Source organism: Falco naumanni, chromosome 17 (genome assembly GCF_017639655.2).
Source record: "Falco naumanni isolate bFalNau1 chromosome 17, bFalNau1.pat, whole genome shotgun sequence".
NCBI classification, from domain to species: domain Eukaryota; kingdom Metazoa; phylum Chordata; class Aves; order Falconiformes; family Falconidae; genus Falco; species Falco naumanni.
In genome coordinates this window covers 1,244,268-1,260,003 of record NC_054070.1, presented here as the reverse complement: position 1 = coordinate 1,260,003, position 15,736 = coordinate 1,244,268, and the positions used below count along the sequence as shown (strand labels likewise).

The following is a 15,736-nucleotide window of genomic DNA, read 5'->3' as shown; positions in this document are numbered from 1 at the left end:
GGCAAATATTACCAAATATGGCCAAACTTAGACTTTTTCACTTTCTGGGACAAGCACAGACGAGACTACCAACAGACATCTTCCTCACTGGTATTAATGCCTGCTCAAAAAAAATCATCACCTCCCATAAATCAGCCTCATTGCTTTGCACATCTGCTAATACAGAACACACAACAGCTGTGTACACCCGCTCTGTCAGCGGCTCAGCCTGTCAGGCTGCAGGTCACTGGTCCAACCAACACAGTCCTTTCCTTGTGCTCAGCCGTCTCGCACATGCCCCTTGCTCCATGATCCTTGGGCTGCATGGTAACGTGGGTCATCGGGCCCAATTCAGCCACATCGCTCTCCCTGCTGTGCATCAGCCCTTCATTAGGTGTCTGTCACCCTATGCTAACCCACGGGATTTCAGTCCAAAACACTCACTCCACACAGTGAACCCACAGATGCCCGTAGTATCACCTGTACTTGCTTGCTCGACCACAGGCACTTGCCTCTTCTTCAGTAATCTCAACCATTTAAGAGTTTAGTTCCATTATATACCTTCCTTCTTCACCCACCTTTGCGTGTTTGGTGTATCATCTTCTCCCACACCTGGTCTATCTCAAGCTCTTCATAGCACAGACCATCTTTTTCTTCTCTCGTAAAAGGCTGTCCAGGCTCTCTAATCCACCTGAGTTTTTCACACTGTCAGGACACATATTAATAAGGAACACGGGGCTGATACAGTCTATGGGGCTCTCCGAAGACACCTCCAAAGAAACATCCTTCCCCAAAACCCCATAGATACACTAGGCATCCATGTAATAATAGAGATAAACCTTGCAGATGTAAATTTCATTAAAATACAGAAAATAAGAATAGTAGCAAAGAGTCTCCTGTCAACAGAAATCACCCATGGAGTTCTACAGGGATGGGTGATGTTGAATGTAACCATAAACAGACAAGAACAAACACAATGACAAATTCTGTCGGCAAAAGTTATTGATGGCTGTAACAATAAAGACTGAAGAGCTGCTGAAAGGTCTTTCCAGGATTCAGTGACATGGACAACAGAGGATCGTGAAAGGCATTGTACAAACACAGGGCAGAATATGCTGGGGAAATACAGTACAAAGATCTATAGAAATCATAATGGCAAAGACATTTTGAGCAAATACTCTCTCCCACAATGCAAAACTAAGGTAGCACCAAATGAAGGCAGCAAGAGACATGTTCAAATGGCAACTGAACAAATAAATGGAAAAGATGCTCATCAAGAGTTATTGAAGATACCTCTCCTGAATAAAGAAAGATGCCTTTTTTGCATCAATAAGTTATTATTCAACATAATTCTGTTTAAAAAATATACACACATCCCACACACACAAATAATCCCAACAACCAAACTTCAGCAGTGCACAGCTGGCAAAGGCCTTACAAAGGCTTGTAACAGTAAACAACATGTATCTAAATAACTGTCAGCAGGGGTTTCTACTGCTTCCATCTTCACATCTGTAAGAAGTTTTGTATAAATATCTGCGTCTTACCGCCTAAAGTCTAATTCCCAGATCACTTAAACAGCATGTATTAAACACTAATCATTGGCCTTTAATAACAATTGATAGTTCTCAGGAGCTCGTAAAAGTTGCCACACACATTAGGAAAACTAACCAAAAAAAAATCTACAGTTGAGGTTTGCATTGTACATTCAGTTTCTAAGAGACAGGCCATGGAATTCCAAAGTGGGAAAGTTTATTTGCTAGGGCTAATACAGAAACTCCTCAATTCAAAATATAGAGAATACATTAACAAAAATTCCTATCTTCCGCATTCTTTCATACATGTAATGTCCCAGAAGCAGAATGTGATGGTCCAAGTCTTTCATTTCTAGTACGTAACAAGATACTTGTACGTTTCTAAATACATACACACTATAAATTTCATTAAGATCTTCCATCCACCAGAAAAAATCAGGTTCGTTTAAACAAGGAATTTCTTCCTGAAGTCACCGAAATGAAGATGAGTATGGTCCAGATCACCAGCTTCAGTATTTCAGCTCTGCTGCATTTTTTTTACGTACTTCTTCAAGTGCTGCTTCTCGTTCTCTTAGAAGCTGTTTAAGTCGTTTTATTTTTTCATCCCTTATTGTTTCATCCAAATCTGGTGGAGTCAAAGGGAAAGCATCATTTCTAAAAGAACCTTCAGGAACTGAAGCATAATCCTCACCAGACACTAAAACTGGAATATTTAAGTCTGTAAGATCACTATATTGACCGTATGGGTCTGGCTCAGAGTCCTTCCCTGGGGATGATGTGACAAAGTCTGTGGAAACACTGTGCTGTGATGAGACTGGTGGAGGTGAAACACTTTTGTTGAGTACACCAGCACCTGAGCTGATATTTTCTGAACTTGGACTTGCGGTTGATTTGACTGAAGTCTTCCTTCTCTTTCTGCTGTCTGACAGTGGTGAAGGTTTTATTTTTCGTTTCTTAGTCAACTCCTCTTCCAGATCCACAATCACCTGTACAGTCAAGAAACATACAAAATACACTTCTGTTAAACCGATCATCATTCTACATTACAACATCACAGTTCACTAAGCACCAATTACAAGTTATTTGTTGCAAGCCTCTTAGAATTACTATATGGAAGATGCTTCTTTTAGCAAATTGAGCAAACATACTTCTGTGTTCTGTATTTTTCTAGCAAAGATTCCCAGTTAAAAATTCCAGAACACTGAATTCCTTCCTTAGTCAACAGCACACTTCTGCCTTTCCTGTGCATATCTATCATCTCCCGCTGCTGCTTCAGTTCTTTAACTGTAGCGTAAGACAAAAAATTCTATCTAACTTGACGGGAAAATTAAAAATGTAGAAGGATTTTTCATGCTTACATTTCCAAAAAGCTTAAACATTAGCAGTAAACGAGACTGCAACCCTCACAGCTGTTTTGTTATCTAAATGTTAATGTAGCTCATTAAGAGCAGCCCGTAGATCTGCTCAAACCAGGGCTCTTAACACAGAACTATTAAAACTTGAGAAAACCTTTGACTGGGTAGATTCATACAAATGGAAATTTAGAACACTATGGCTGAACAGAACTACTCTGGATGGATACAATCATTTTAATATAAAGACTTTTGTAACCCTAAAAATTAGACAGGTACACAGGTAAAATTCTTTTAATAAAATCACACATGACTAAGTGGATACCGTTCTTCGGAAGTCAGCCACACTCAGTCATGGGAGTGACTGAAGTGCCTTGACATAATGGCACTTGACTGATTTTTCAAACTCAAGGCTAAAGCCACACAAGAGATTATTCTTCTATTATTCTGCTTATATCCACTGCACTACTGGATAAACCTAACTGTTTGCAGAAGGCTAAATATAAATCAGGATGCAGAGGTATGGTTTCTGTTCCAATAAAGACTTCCTCTTTGACTATTCAAGCCACCACTACAGAGGGTCTTCTTCAAAGCATTTGTTCCTCCAATTTCCCTCAGTGGAACCCAGAAAAAAAGAATAAAAATTCCTACGTGGTACTCAAGCTGTACTGAAATCACACAACTCTGCTGCAGTACACGAAGAAGTGCTAGGAGCAATTCTCACAGGAACCACTACAATTACTGAATTGCCCTGATGAATCCTGAGGTAGGAGGGTCCAAATAAACACGCAGCTCTGTACTAACCATATATATGCTGCTTTCTGAATACGTTGCATTATACATGTTAGCACTGAAAAATTTCCAAGATACCTTTTCCTCTTTAACACATTCCTGATGTTCACTTATTACTTCCACATCTAATGATGATGAACTGCAAGAATCGTTTTCCCTTTTCAAGCTGTTACTGGAACAAACTCTTTCTTCTGGTGTCTCACAGGAGGTCCTTAATGGTATTCTCCTAAGGTATACTCTCTCCTCCTTAGACAGACCAAATTTTTTCCTTAATTCCAAGTACTGTTTCCAATGTGGCTTCTCTTGGTATTTGATTTGAATAACCTTTCTCAGTGAATCCATCTTTTCACACTGGACCTGAAATACAGAAACAGTGAAAGCACCATCAATCACACACTCTCTCTCCCCATGTCTATAAACTTAAAACTAGTTACTAGAAAGGTTGGTGAAACTTTGTTTTTGTCTGCCATTCTCCAAGAGTTACATTTAACACAGGTAAGCCAATTTTGAGAAATTATATACATAGTATCATAGGTCTAACACTCTCGTTAGTTAGTTAAAACCCTGAGTACCTTGTGGAACATCCAGAAAATGCACAGTCCAACTAGTAAACCACAGAAGTAAAAGAAGCAAGAAAGGAATCACCTATTCTAAAACTTCAAAAAACGAAAGGAAGGTGATGGAAAGTGATGGAAGATCAGACGGCATCTTTGCAGTGCCACTTTCAGGCTGCTGAATGCATCTCATATATGCACTGTCACTGACAATACCAACCCAGCGCTACCAAGCGCCTCTTGTACCTAACCTCACCATGACTTGAGCTGTTCCTGCCTTTCGAGTTCCATCTCACACCAGCCTGTCGGGCAATCCATGGGCTTGCAAATTTACAAAGTGAAAGCAGCAACCTTTGGATATGCTATTTTTCACAGAGTTTAAAGCAAATGAGAATGCTAGCACTCGGCATCACACAGCACTGAGGAAAAAAAAAAGCCTATTTTAACCATTTTACATGTGAGAAGCTATCAAAAAAAGAGAACCTACAGTCTACTGCAATGATTAAATATCTAAAATTTGCACAAATATGTTTAGCTGACATCCATCTTCTGCCTGGTCAACACAAGCAAGCATACTTTTCTATCTGGAAGCAAATTCATTCTGGCCTGTTGAACAACTGAAAACTTGATCTACAATCCTTCATGGGCACAGTTTGTGGAATTTAAGGCCAAGGACTTTCTACATATTTTTGATGTTATGATCTCAAGAATACATAGGTCCAGCTTGAAGGGGGAGAGCCATGAAAGATCTCAAGAGTTTCTTCTGCCTGCCTGACACGAAACCATGAGACAAAGGAGGTGGATCCCTCCCCTTCATGACATGAAAGGAAGGAAGCACAGCTCCTGCCTTTGGCTGTCTGAGCTAACGGAGCCTAGAGCTCACTCAGTGTAAGACCAGAGTTCGCCTCTGGATGACAAACACTGCTCTTCCACCTGGTTTTCCTCTTGTCAACTTCTCTACTTACATCACACCTACAACACAGTCAGCGGCTGTGCTGTGAGAATCTGGCATCAACCTCAGAAAGCAAGCAGCTCCCAGAGCTCAAACAATGAATAACCTTCCTACAGTTTCAGTTATTACCAACTATTTACCTTGTGAGGAGACAAAAAAGTCATATTTTCCCTGCCCCTTTCTTTTCTTTATGCATTTTCTCACTTGCATGATGCAATCTTACCGTAAAAGATTACAGTAAAAAAATCATTTACTGACTAGAACCACACTTTAGATGAGCAATTCTAATGACAGGATACCTGGTTACAAAAATCTGTGAATTTATTAATAGCCATTTTATTCAAATAGAACCAGGACCACGTAACAACTTAGCAAAGACTAAGATGGGCACGTTTGGAGACAGTTACCTTTTGCCAGTCTTCACTGAAAGCACAGTCTTGCTTAGACTGAGGTAAAACAGCACTTGCTGCTTTGGGGGAGTGACTCTTTTCTTTGCCATTTTGGCATACATTTTCTTGTGTCCCTACTGCTGTAATAGGGGTCACTCCACTTGAAATGCTCTTGCTGAAGGGCAAACTCTTTCTCTGGTTAACAGTGGAATTCTGCTCATTAGTACTTGGTGCCACCAGAGCTGCAGGTGCAGAATTTAAATCATTTCTTAAGCCAGATGGTGAAGAATTTTTTGAGTTTGCACATGTTTTTGGATCTTTCTGAGGCAGCACCATTCCTTTGCTTTTTGACAAAACCAGCTTCACTACTTTATTGGTTATTTTATTAACTGCAGTAGAATCAATTAGCTTGGATGTCTCCTTAAGTGAATCATCAGAAGAGGAACATGCTTGCTTGTCAGCTTGGGCTGACAGATCATCAGAGGCTCTTTTGGTCAACAAATACACCTTCCCATTGTACATGACCAGAGCATTATCTTTAAAAGGTGTGATTTTGGTTTGGCTTCCACCAGGACCACTAGAAGAGAGCGGTAAAATATTTGCAGAGTTAACTTCTACATTCTTCATGTCTGACAAAGTTTTCAAGATCTTAGAAGCCATATTATTCGATGACTTTACAGGAATAAGGCAAGGCGTTGATGACTGTGGAGTTTCTTGCACAATCCATTTCATTGGAGTTTGCTGGCACTGCTGACCATCAGATGTTACTGTCTCAGGAGAACAGCTATTTCCCGTTTGTGTAGCAGTCATTATTAACGTTTTTGAAACTTCTGTGGCAGGTTTTGAGCAAATGGCTTGCAAACACTTGGGAAACACTGTTTTCACTGTGTTCACTGGTGACACGTAAATAACAGTCGGCATTTTTTTACTGTCAGCTCCTCCAGACACATTCGTTGCTGCAGCTGCAAGTATTTTTTGCTGTATTGCAGGTGGCAAAAAAGAAGCTGGGACATATTTCACTTCTGCATCAGCTGGTATCTGGAGGTGGTGGCCAGAGGGCAGTATTGGAGATTTCATAGAAACCGGAAGAGTTTTTGTGTTTACCAACATGTATGCAGTGTTACTCTGGTTAGATGAACTTGTTACAGCAATGTTCTGCAAAGACAGTCTATCAGCTGAAACACAGCTGCTCTGGATGTTAGCAGCTGATTTTGGAACTGAGCTTTCTTTTTCAGAACCTGCCCTAACGCTTTTGGTTTTGTCTGATTTTCTTGTAAGAAAAATGTTTCCAGAATTAGGAGACTGAAAAACAGGTATCTTAACAGATGAAGGTGCAGTAGTATTGGCAAGCTGTGTCTTAAAAGTAAGATGGACCGGACTAGAAATACTCGCTTTAGAATTATTTGGCATGGCTGAAGACTGAACTACTGGCACAAAGCTCCCAGAAGATTTAGAAATTGGAAGTAATTTCAGAAGGTTTTTTCCATCTGGTCCCGTCGTCTGAACTACTCGGTACATACAGCCTGCAATGCTTAACAAAACAAAGAAAACAGAAATGAAAAAGAAAAACGAAAGATAGCATAAGTGAACACACCATAGATATTTTAATTAATGTGCATCAGTGAATCGTATACCCAGCACTGCTATACCTTAGAGGCAGGTTACCTACTGAAAAATGCCAATCTGACCTTCAGGGAACCTCGCTGGCATCTGCTAAGTACACATTTTGGGTTAGCATTTCAGAATACCACAGACTAGCTGAAAATAACATCCAACTTTTACATCACAGGGTAGCAAGAAATGGCATCCTTTTCAGATAAAAATAAGCTAAAAGACCCAAGAGAACACCTTTACATTATTCTCCTCTTCTGCTTACAGAGTCTTTTTGAAAAAGGAAAACATTACCTCCAGATTTCATAGAGAAGCCATATTTTTTGCTTTCCCATCTCCCTGTTACTATTAATGTCCCTACTTAGTGCTATGAAATGCGAATTCCAGGAAGGCTTCAAGAAAATACAGGCAGAGTAGTTGCACGGCAAGATGGAAGCAGAAATTACTTCAGACACATATATACAAAACAGAAATTAAGATGCAGAATACATTTACTTTGTGGAATAGGATGTAGGGTGACCAGCTCATATACCTACATCTCACCTGCTCACTCATTCTTTAGGCAGATATAGACTACAAAAGATGTATAGTCTTAATCTTCAAAGAGATTAAAAAAAAAAATGCTATCAAGGTACATACATTTATGAGAACAGAAGTCTAAGTCCAGGAAGGAAAAGCCTTCAAAAATGAGGAGGAACACATGGAAACAGCACCAGTGAAATGTGAAGAGTAAATACAGATTTTTGCAGGCGAAGGTAGGACCTCAAAACAGCAGAGAACTAGGACCTCGTCAACCCAAAAGCTGTGACTGCTTCAAATGCCAAGATTTTTCAAGTCCCTTGCAAGACAGAGAATCTTTCCCTCTTCAGGTGAGTTTGCCCAAATGTAGGCATCTTGCCCAAAGAACTCCTGGACTCTCGGAACAACCTAATGCCCAAAGCACTGCAGAAGCAACAGGGCACATTGAGACAGACATGATCAAAAGAGCTTCCCTCACTAGTAAAGAAGAGACCAAATGAACTGGAAGCAGGTTTCACAGTCTTGACATCAGATCCATAATGATTAAAGAAGCTGCCAACTCCACTTTCAGTCACCAAGAGCATTCTAGCTCTGTCCCATTCACTTCCTACATCAATTAAAAGCATCAAGAACACGGACATGAGATTATTTCCCAGTCCAGATGACATCAGTACTGTGTTCTGTTCACTGTCAAGTAGTTTTGAAACACTGGCATTTTTTCTGGCAGCGAAGCGTTCCAGTTTGGGCTTCCAGCTCAGCTCAGAATAAAGTGATTAGGAGATATCAATCATGCGTTCCACCGTTGTATCTGCTCAAGCAGTCAGTCAAGACATTGCCTTTTCCCATCAAGTGAGAAGTCACAAGGATGCTCTTCACTCCCAGAGTTGCACAGTTCCTGCTACCATCTTGATGGTCAACAAAAATAACCATGCTATTGTCTGTCTAAAACATAAATGCTTTAGACATCCAGAGCTTTCCTCACTGTAACCTTAGAATTAACTCCCGCGTCCAATATTTTTGCACAATGCCTCATTTCTATGCAAGCTGCGTGAAAACGCAGATGTTTACGTGATTTATCAGTTGTGGCGGCAGTGGGCAGGAAATTCCACAAGACTTTTGTTTTTAAAATAACGTACCAAAAATGAAAACACAGGCAACATACCACATGGTTCCTAGTGGAAGCTGCCATCAGAGGTGTTAGTAGTAAAATGAAGTTGGATATTTTGGAATCAGAAATGATAGCTGAGAAGGACTAACACTTAAGGGTAAAGATCTTAAAGAAATACTTTTGCTTAAACGAAGAGCAACTAGAAATATTGATATGTTTAGACTTAATTAAAGAAGAAAAAGACTCACTTTTGGAGCCACTTTAAACCGCCTAGCACTACCGACAATGCAGAATTAGGAGGACCAACACTGAACTCCTGGACAGCTTTTCACGTCTATATCTATCATATGCTCTGAATCTCTCAATGCTTCTTTAATAACAACATGATCTACAAACTCAGTTTTTCTTCTGTATTTACAGATTAATATTCTGAAGGCAAATTCAGAAGGAAATTTTCAGCAAGCTCCACACTACAGCTTCTTCAGAGCCAACAGGCACTTACATCCACTCAAACTAATTGGCACTGCAAATAAGCATCAAAGGGCAGAAGAAACCTCCAAAGAGACACGCTCCTCCACCTGCCAAAGCAAGGGCAAACCTCTAACTGTTGGGCAAGAGGAGGGGGAGCAGATCAGAGAGAGAAGAAGCAAGAAAAGCAGAGAAAGAGAGGTGAGACAGAGGATGCATTTCCACTAATATCTTCTTCAGCTGCAATGCCAGTTTCCTGTCCTCACCTCGCTCTTCTCATTTCTACCTTGAGTCACTGTTCACCTCCCTTTCAATGGACTCAAAAAAATGCTGGTTTTGACCTTGTGCTACAAATAGGATCTTTTAAGTAGGCTGGGGAATAAACCTTCTTTAAAAAATCCAGTTTGCCTGAACTCCCAATCATTCTGCTTTTCATGATCACAGAAGACAACCGTAGCTTGTCACACTCTATGCAAGAACAGCAAGAGCCCCCAAAATAACATTTTTCTGGAAAATAGTATTCTTTTACTTGAAACTAATAGCTGGTACTCACAAGATTGTGGAATTACAAAAATCTAAATGATAGACACAAAAGAAGGAAAGGAAACGTTCAGATGAGATACTAAGAAGTTGTATTCACACGTATTTACTCAAACATCTAAGGAGGAAGAAGGGAAGATGTCATTGCCAAAGTTTTTAGACACTTTTGCTATTTCAGATATAAGTTGAAAAAGCTTCACCCTACATAACTCACATCACTAAAGACTCTTCCAGGTGACACAAAGAAATAACCAGGGCTAACGTTTCATATTACCAAAATAAAATAAAGCATTTTTAGTTTTCACATAGGCTCCTGAGTGATGAAGAGGGGGTCTAGAAAGTAATTAATTCCCTCTGCAGGCCACTGTTTCTTTGAAGCATATGTTTTAAGGATTCCTTAAGCAGAGTGAAAATATCTTTCCATCAGCATCGCCCTTTAAGACTGTCAGATTAATTTAATTTAAGAACAGGTTAATTTCTTTTCCTAAAAAAAGTAATAATAGGCATTCCATAACTCATGCCAAGTTATACATGGGGACTTTTCCCACAATTACCGAAGTAGTTTTCTTTCTTCTCTCCATACTCCTTCACTTCCCTACTCCACAAATACAAACCTCCTTAAATCTCATATATGAACAACAGAAGTATCTCCAAGCATTAGGACACTTTAGCAAGGCAAATCCATAAACAAAGCTTGAGGGAATTAAGTTCATAGAAGAAAAAAAATAAAGGAAAAAAGAAGTGGTGGACTGGTAGAAACCTTATCTAACGTCACCATAGAAACAATCAAATTCAGGTAGTCGGCTTTCTTTAAAAAAAAATAAATACATAGTTCTGCCACATTCACAGAGGGAACTATCAACTAGATAACACTTTTCTTGACCAAAAAGGGTCATTATTTCTTTAGGTAAATAGTCTGTATGGCCATACTGAAAGCTTCCTAGTCAACAACGGAAACAGCGTTAAGGAAGCTGTGAAAGCAGAAATAACAGGAAGAAACAGGACCACTTATTTATACTAAGCGAGAAAAGTACAAGAATAGCCTACATTTCACTCAGTTGAAACAGAATTCCTGTCTTCTTCACTTACATGACTTCATCATTTAAAATTCTCATTCCATACTGTTCATTACTTTTACTAAGCAGCAGGCTCAAATAACGAAATATCGAGTATTTAAAAATTAATCTTCTGTCCATAATTTTTGCATTAACAGAAATATCTTCGGAATATTTTCAGTAAATAAAACCATTTGCCAAATCCATTGCAACCACAAGGGCATCCCAACCCATCACTGCAACAGAAATCACGATTGCGCCATCTAAAAAGTAAATCGGTGGAGAAGAAAAAAGGCAGAAAGACTTGCTCAACCTGCGATTATACTTCAAAATTGTCAGAAGAAACATTTCCCTTTCAGCGCAAGCAAGCTACTTTTTAAGTCTGCTTTTACTCCCAGCTACTACTTTAGAGACAACTTTCATCTTCTATGAATAAGAATAAATCAAACGGGGACTACAAGGAACCACAAAGTTCAGAGAACCAACTTAATTTATTTTAATGAGTTAATAAGTTAACTTTAATAAGTTAACTTTTACTATAAACTGGAAGCACACAACTAGGAATAGAGCAAAAATTAGTTGACTGTAATCCATATTTCTTTATATAGCCGTATCCCATCCACGTATTAGCCGAGTATGGTAACAAGGTATTTTTTGTTATTATTACCTGAAGGAAATCTGGAAATCTACGTTGAGTTTGCAAATGAAGCTGCAGAATTATGTCCAGAATTCAGGTCCAAGCCATTCGTAATGGCTTCAGGTTTTACTGTAATCCAGAAGCTTTCAACAACGGCAGAAGAAACATTTTCTGCCCGACAACAATTTTGTACGGGAACAGCTTCACCCGTTGTGGAACATTCATTCCTCGGAGTATGGACAGTTATTCTAGGACGCGCTAACTGCCAGGAAACGGTCCCTGTTCTTTGTCACAAACCACAGCTCTACCAACCAGCGACCAGGGCCTCCTCCGGCTGTAAAACCTTTGGCAGAATCGCGGAGAACGTCAGCAGCGCAAAAACTCCAGCCCGCGGCCACAGCCAGCCCGCGCAGCCAACCCCCAGCTCTGCACCCGCAGCCGCGACAAGCCCAGAGCTCTGCAGACCGAACCACGGCTCCGGCTGCCGGCCCGGCCAAGCCCTTCTGCCGCCAGCGGGAACGCGCACGCGGAGCAGCGGGTAGCCGTGGCGCCTCCCTTGGCACGGCTGGAGCTGGTGTCCTCGGGCCGGTGTCAGGCTTCGGCCGTGGTTTACACCACGGTTGAACTCGCACGTTGGCGTCAAACCAATGCGCTGCCGGAGGCGGTGAAACCCCCGCACTCACCCTCCGCATGAGCCACAGGCCCCGTAGGGCCCGGCAGCATCGAGCCGGGCCAGCGCCACGTGCCGGGCACGAGGCCGGGGGCTCCACCCGCGAACGGGGAGGCCGCCCCGCCCCCCGCCGCCGCCCCGCCGGGCCCCTCCCCGCTGCCACCCCGCAGCCCACCGGGCCCCGCCGGGGCGGGAGGAGGCGGTAGGGCCGTACCTGGCGGGTCTCGGCCGTGTCGGGCGCCGCCCGAGGGAAAGGCGGTACCGCGGCGGCCCGTCCGCGCGGCGCTGCCCGCCTACCTCTGCCCGCCGCCGGGAGGGGGCGAGCGGCGGGGCCGCCCCGCGCCGCCCAGGGCCCGGTACTCACAACTGCGTGGCGCTGCCCGGCCGCTCCTCTGGGCTCCGCGGGGCCCCCGGCGGGCGGCGGTACATGGCGCCGCGGCAGCGGGCCGGGCCTGGCTGCCCCCGCCGCGGGGGGTACGAGTGCGGCACCGGCTGCGGACAACGGCCGCGGCGGAAGAGGGCGGGCTGGGGCGCGGGCAGCGCGTCACTTCCGCCCGCCCCGCCCCCCCGCCCCCGCCGCTCCCGCGCGCCGCCCTGCCGCCCGCGCCAATCGGCGGCCGCTTCCTCCAGGCCACTTCCGGGAGAGAGCGGAAGGGGAGCGCGGCGCCGCCGGGCGGCTGCAAATGGCGTGACGACTTTCGGCGGCGCTTCCGGCTGATGCCGGAAGTAGTTGGAGGCGGTGAGGGACTGCTTCCTGCCTGGCCGGTTTTGAGGCTGGAAATGGCCGGTTTGGGCGCCAGCGACGGCCCCCATCAGGGGAGGGGGCGGCCCCCCCCTCGCCATCACCCTGCGGGCGCTGGGGCCCAGCGGGGCGGAGCGGCCAGGCCAGGCCAGGCCAGGAGCAGCCCCAGTCCCAGCACTGGGGCCCAGCCCAGCCCAGGCGGGCGGCCATGCTGCGCCAGGCCCTTCCCCACAAAGGCCCTGGCCACGTCCCCACAGAGTCCCCAGCCGCCACAGCCATCCTCATCCGCGTGGCCAAGGCGCTTCTCAGCCCTGGCAGCCAGCACTGGACGTCACCTCACAGGACTCATCCTCAACCTGTGGCACCTTCCTCGGAGCCCCGTGCTGCATGTATATGCTGTCCAGATTGCTGCTGCCCTGCTGTGTGACTCTTCTAACCCAAACCAGCGAGTGAGACCATTGCCGTTGTCTGCTGCCAAGTCACACAATCACAGAATCGGGGAACAGCTGGGGTGGGAAGGGACCTCTGGAGGTCACTGGTCCAACCCCTGCCCAAGCAGGGCCACCCAGAGCCAGTTTCCCAGGACTGTGTCCAGGTGGTTCCCGTAATACCTCTAAGGATGGAGACTCCACAAGCTCCCTGGGCAACCTGTGCCAGTGTTCCGTCAACCTCACAGTGAAAAAGTGTTTCCTGACGTTCAGAACGAACCTCCTGTGTTTCAGTTTGTGCCTGTTGCCTCTTGTCCTGGCACTGGGCACCGCAGATGAGAGCCTGGCACTGCCCTTTTTTCACCCTCTCTAGGTATTTACACACATTAATAAGATTCCCATGAGCTTTCTCTTCTCCAGACTAAACAGTTCCAGCTCACTCAGTCTTTCCTCATATGAGAGATGCCCCTGTTACCGAAATCTCGGAATGAAGAACTTATCGACACCAATCTGATGTAGATAAGCAGACACTTCTTTATTGACGGCCGGGTGCGTGAGCGAGTCCTCTCGCGATCAACGCACGCCAGGTCCCAAAAACAGATTACATATATAGAACTTATTCATACATATTCATTAATTATTCATGCATAATCATAACATTTCCCAGAAATCATTAACATATTCTCCTCCCATATCTGATTCTGCGCAATAAAGCTTAGAAAGGTCCAGAAATGGGTCTGGGGTACGATTTGGGTAGGTGCTATATGAGTCGGTGGTCGCGATCTCCCCCTGCCGGAATTACCTTTTACTAAAGTTCATGGTTTCTTGGCAGGTAACTACAAGCTGTTCCAGTTGACTCTCCCCAGTTCCCATTAATCCTACATTCTGACATCTCAATATACTTTCTTTATACAGAAGACTAGTTAGATACAAAGAAACCTTTCAAACCCTAAACTATTACTTAAGCTTCAACAATGATTCCAACCCATTCTTCTGGCCTTAAGTACAAAATGTATAAAGGGTCTCACAACTACTTTTACTAAATAATCATAACTTTCTTCAACATATTTTTTATCTTCCTATATTTCTATTCTATAAAATAACTCTATAAAATCAGATAATCAATAAAATCAATTGGTCTCAACTCTTTAACAAATCGACAACACCCCAATCCCTTCATCATTATCATGTGTCTTTGTTCAACTTTCCAGTGTGTCACTCTTGTACTGGGGAGTCTAGAACTGGACCCAGCACTCCAGGTGATATCGAAAAGTCAGAGACAAAACTCTCTAATACCTGGGTTGGAGTGTTAGAAAGCAGGCATTCTTTATTTTCGGCACTGGATGCATGGGGTTTAAGTTCCGCCCAACATGCATGCTGATGTTGGTTCACTGCTTATCTTTATATTGCTGGTCTATACATATTCATGACCTTTCTGAGAAACTATTAGCATATTCATTACTGTTCCATGAACTGTATCAGCACTCTTACTACACATGTGTGGCCTAATGGGTTGCGGGTCCCCTGGTGGTCATTTGGAACATCTTCATCCTTTCTTCATCCTCTTTTTCATCATCTCCCTCCTCTTCTTCTCATCCTTTTCATGACCTTCTCTTCCTCTGGCCCTGTTTCAGCACTCTTGGCTCATGTCTTGGTTGTGGACCCGTTCTTACCTACTTAGTAGCTAAACTGTAAAATGCAGCGTTCTACTAGCCCGCTAAACTACATAACACAGTGTTGTACAGCTCGGCCATGTCATGGATAAAAAGTTGCAACATTTACGGTTAAGCACACTGGGAAAATTCCTCCCTTATCACAGGTGTGGCCTCACCAGCGCTGAGCTGAGGGGACAGATGGCCTCCTGTGACCCACTGTCTGTATTTTACCCAATGCAGCCCAGGATACCACTCGCCTTCTGTGCAGCAAGAGCACATTGCTGGCTCATGTTCAGCCTGGTGCCACTAGGACCCTCAGGTCCCTTTTTGCCGGGCTGCTGTCCAGCTGGGTGACCCCCAAGAATATGCTGGTGCAGGACAGGGTTTCTTCCCCAGGTGCAGGACTTGGCACTTCTCTTTGTTGAACTTCACGACCTATTTCTCCAGCCTGTCGAGATCCCTCTGGGTCGCAGCACGACCCTCTAGTGTATCAGCCACCCCTCCCAGTTTTCTGTCATCTGCACACTTGCTGAGGTACGCTGCCTCATCATCCAGATCATTAATGAAGATGCCGAAAAGGACTGAACGCAAGCTGTCACGCTGTAGGCACAAATGCCATTACTGTCCCACCATCCATACTGAGCTGGGTGCCAACACATTTTCTGAAAAGCCACAGTCTGTTTGGATCTCTCAAATTTACAGGACAATGTACTCTGTGATTTAAACTTCATTTCATGAGCTCATGAAGAA

At 43.9% G+C, this 15,736-nt stretch overlaps 1 protein-coding gene across 5 annotated transcripts; it reads right to left on the bottom strand.

Annotated features, from left to right (window-relative positions):
- Window positions 1-963: 963 nt before the first annotated feature.
- On the bottom strand, window positions 964-12,688 carry LRIF1 (ligand dependent nuclear receptor interacting factor 1). Of its 5 annotated transcripts, none has more exons than XM_040616497.1 (5): window positions 12,526-12,651; window positions 11,522-11,834; window positions 5,572-7,084; window positions 3,737-4,015; window positions 964-2,500 (listed from the first exon to the last, which is right to left on the bottom strand). In XM_040616497.1, exons 3-5 carry the CDS (start codon window positions 7,069-7,071, stop codon window positions 2,024-2,026), a joined length of 2,256 nt encoding a protein of 751 aa, XP_040472431.1. In that variant the 5' UTR covers window positions 7,072-7,084; window positions 11,522-11,834; window positions 12,526-12,651; the 3' UTR covers window positions 964-2,023. The 5 variants fall into 5 exon arrangements, with proteins under 5 accessions (XP_040472431.1, XP_040472435.1, XP_040472434.1 ...); XM_040616501.1 differs by having other exon boundaries at window positions 12,459-12,540; XM_040616500.1 differs by lacking the exon at window positions 12,526-12,651 and adding an exon at window positions 12,376-12,485.
- Between the last annotated feature and the right edge of the window lie 3,048 nt (window positions 12,689-15,736).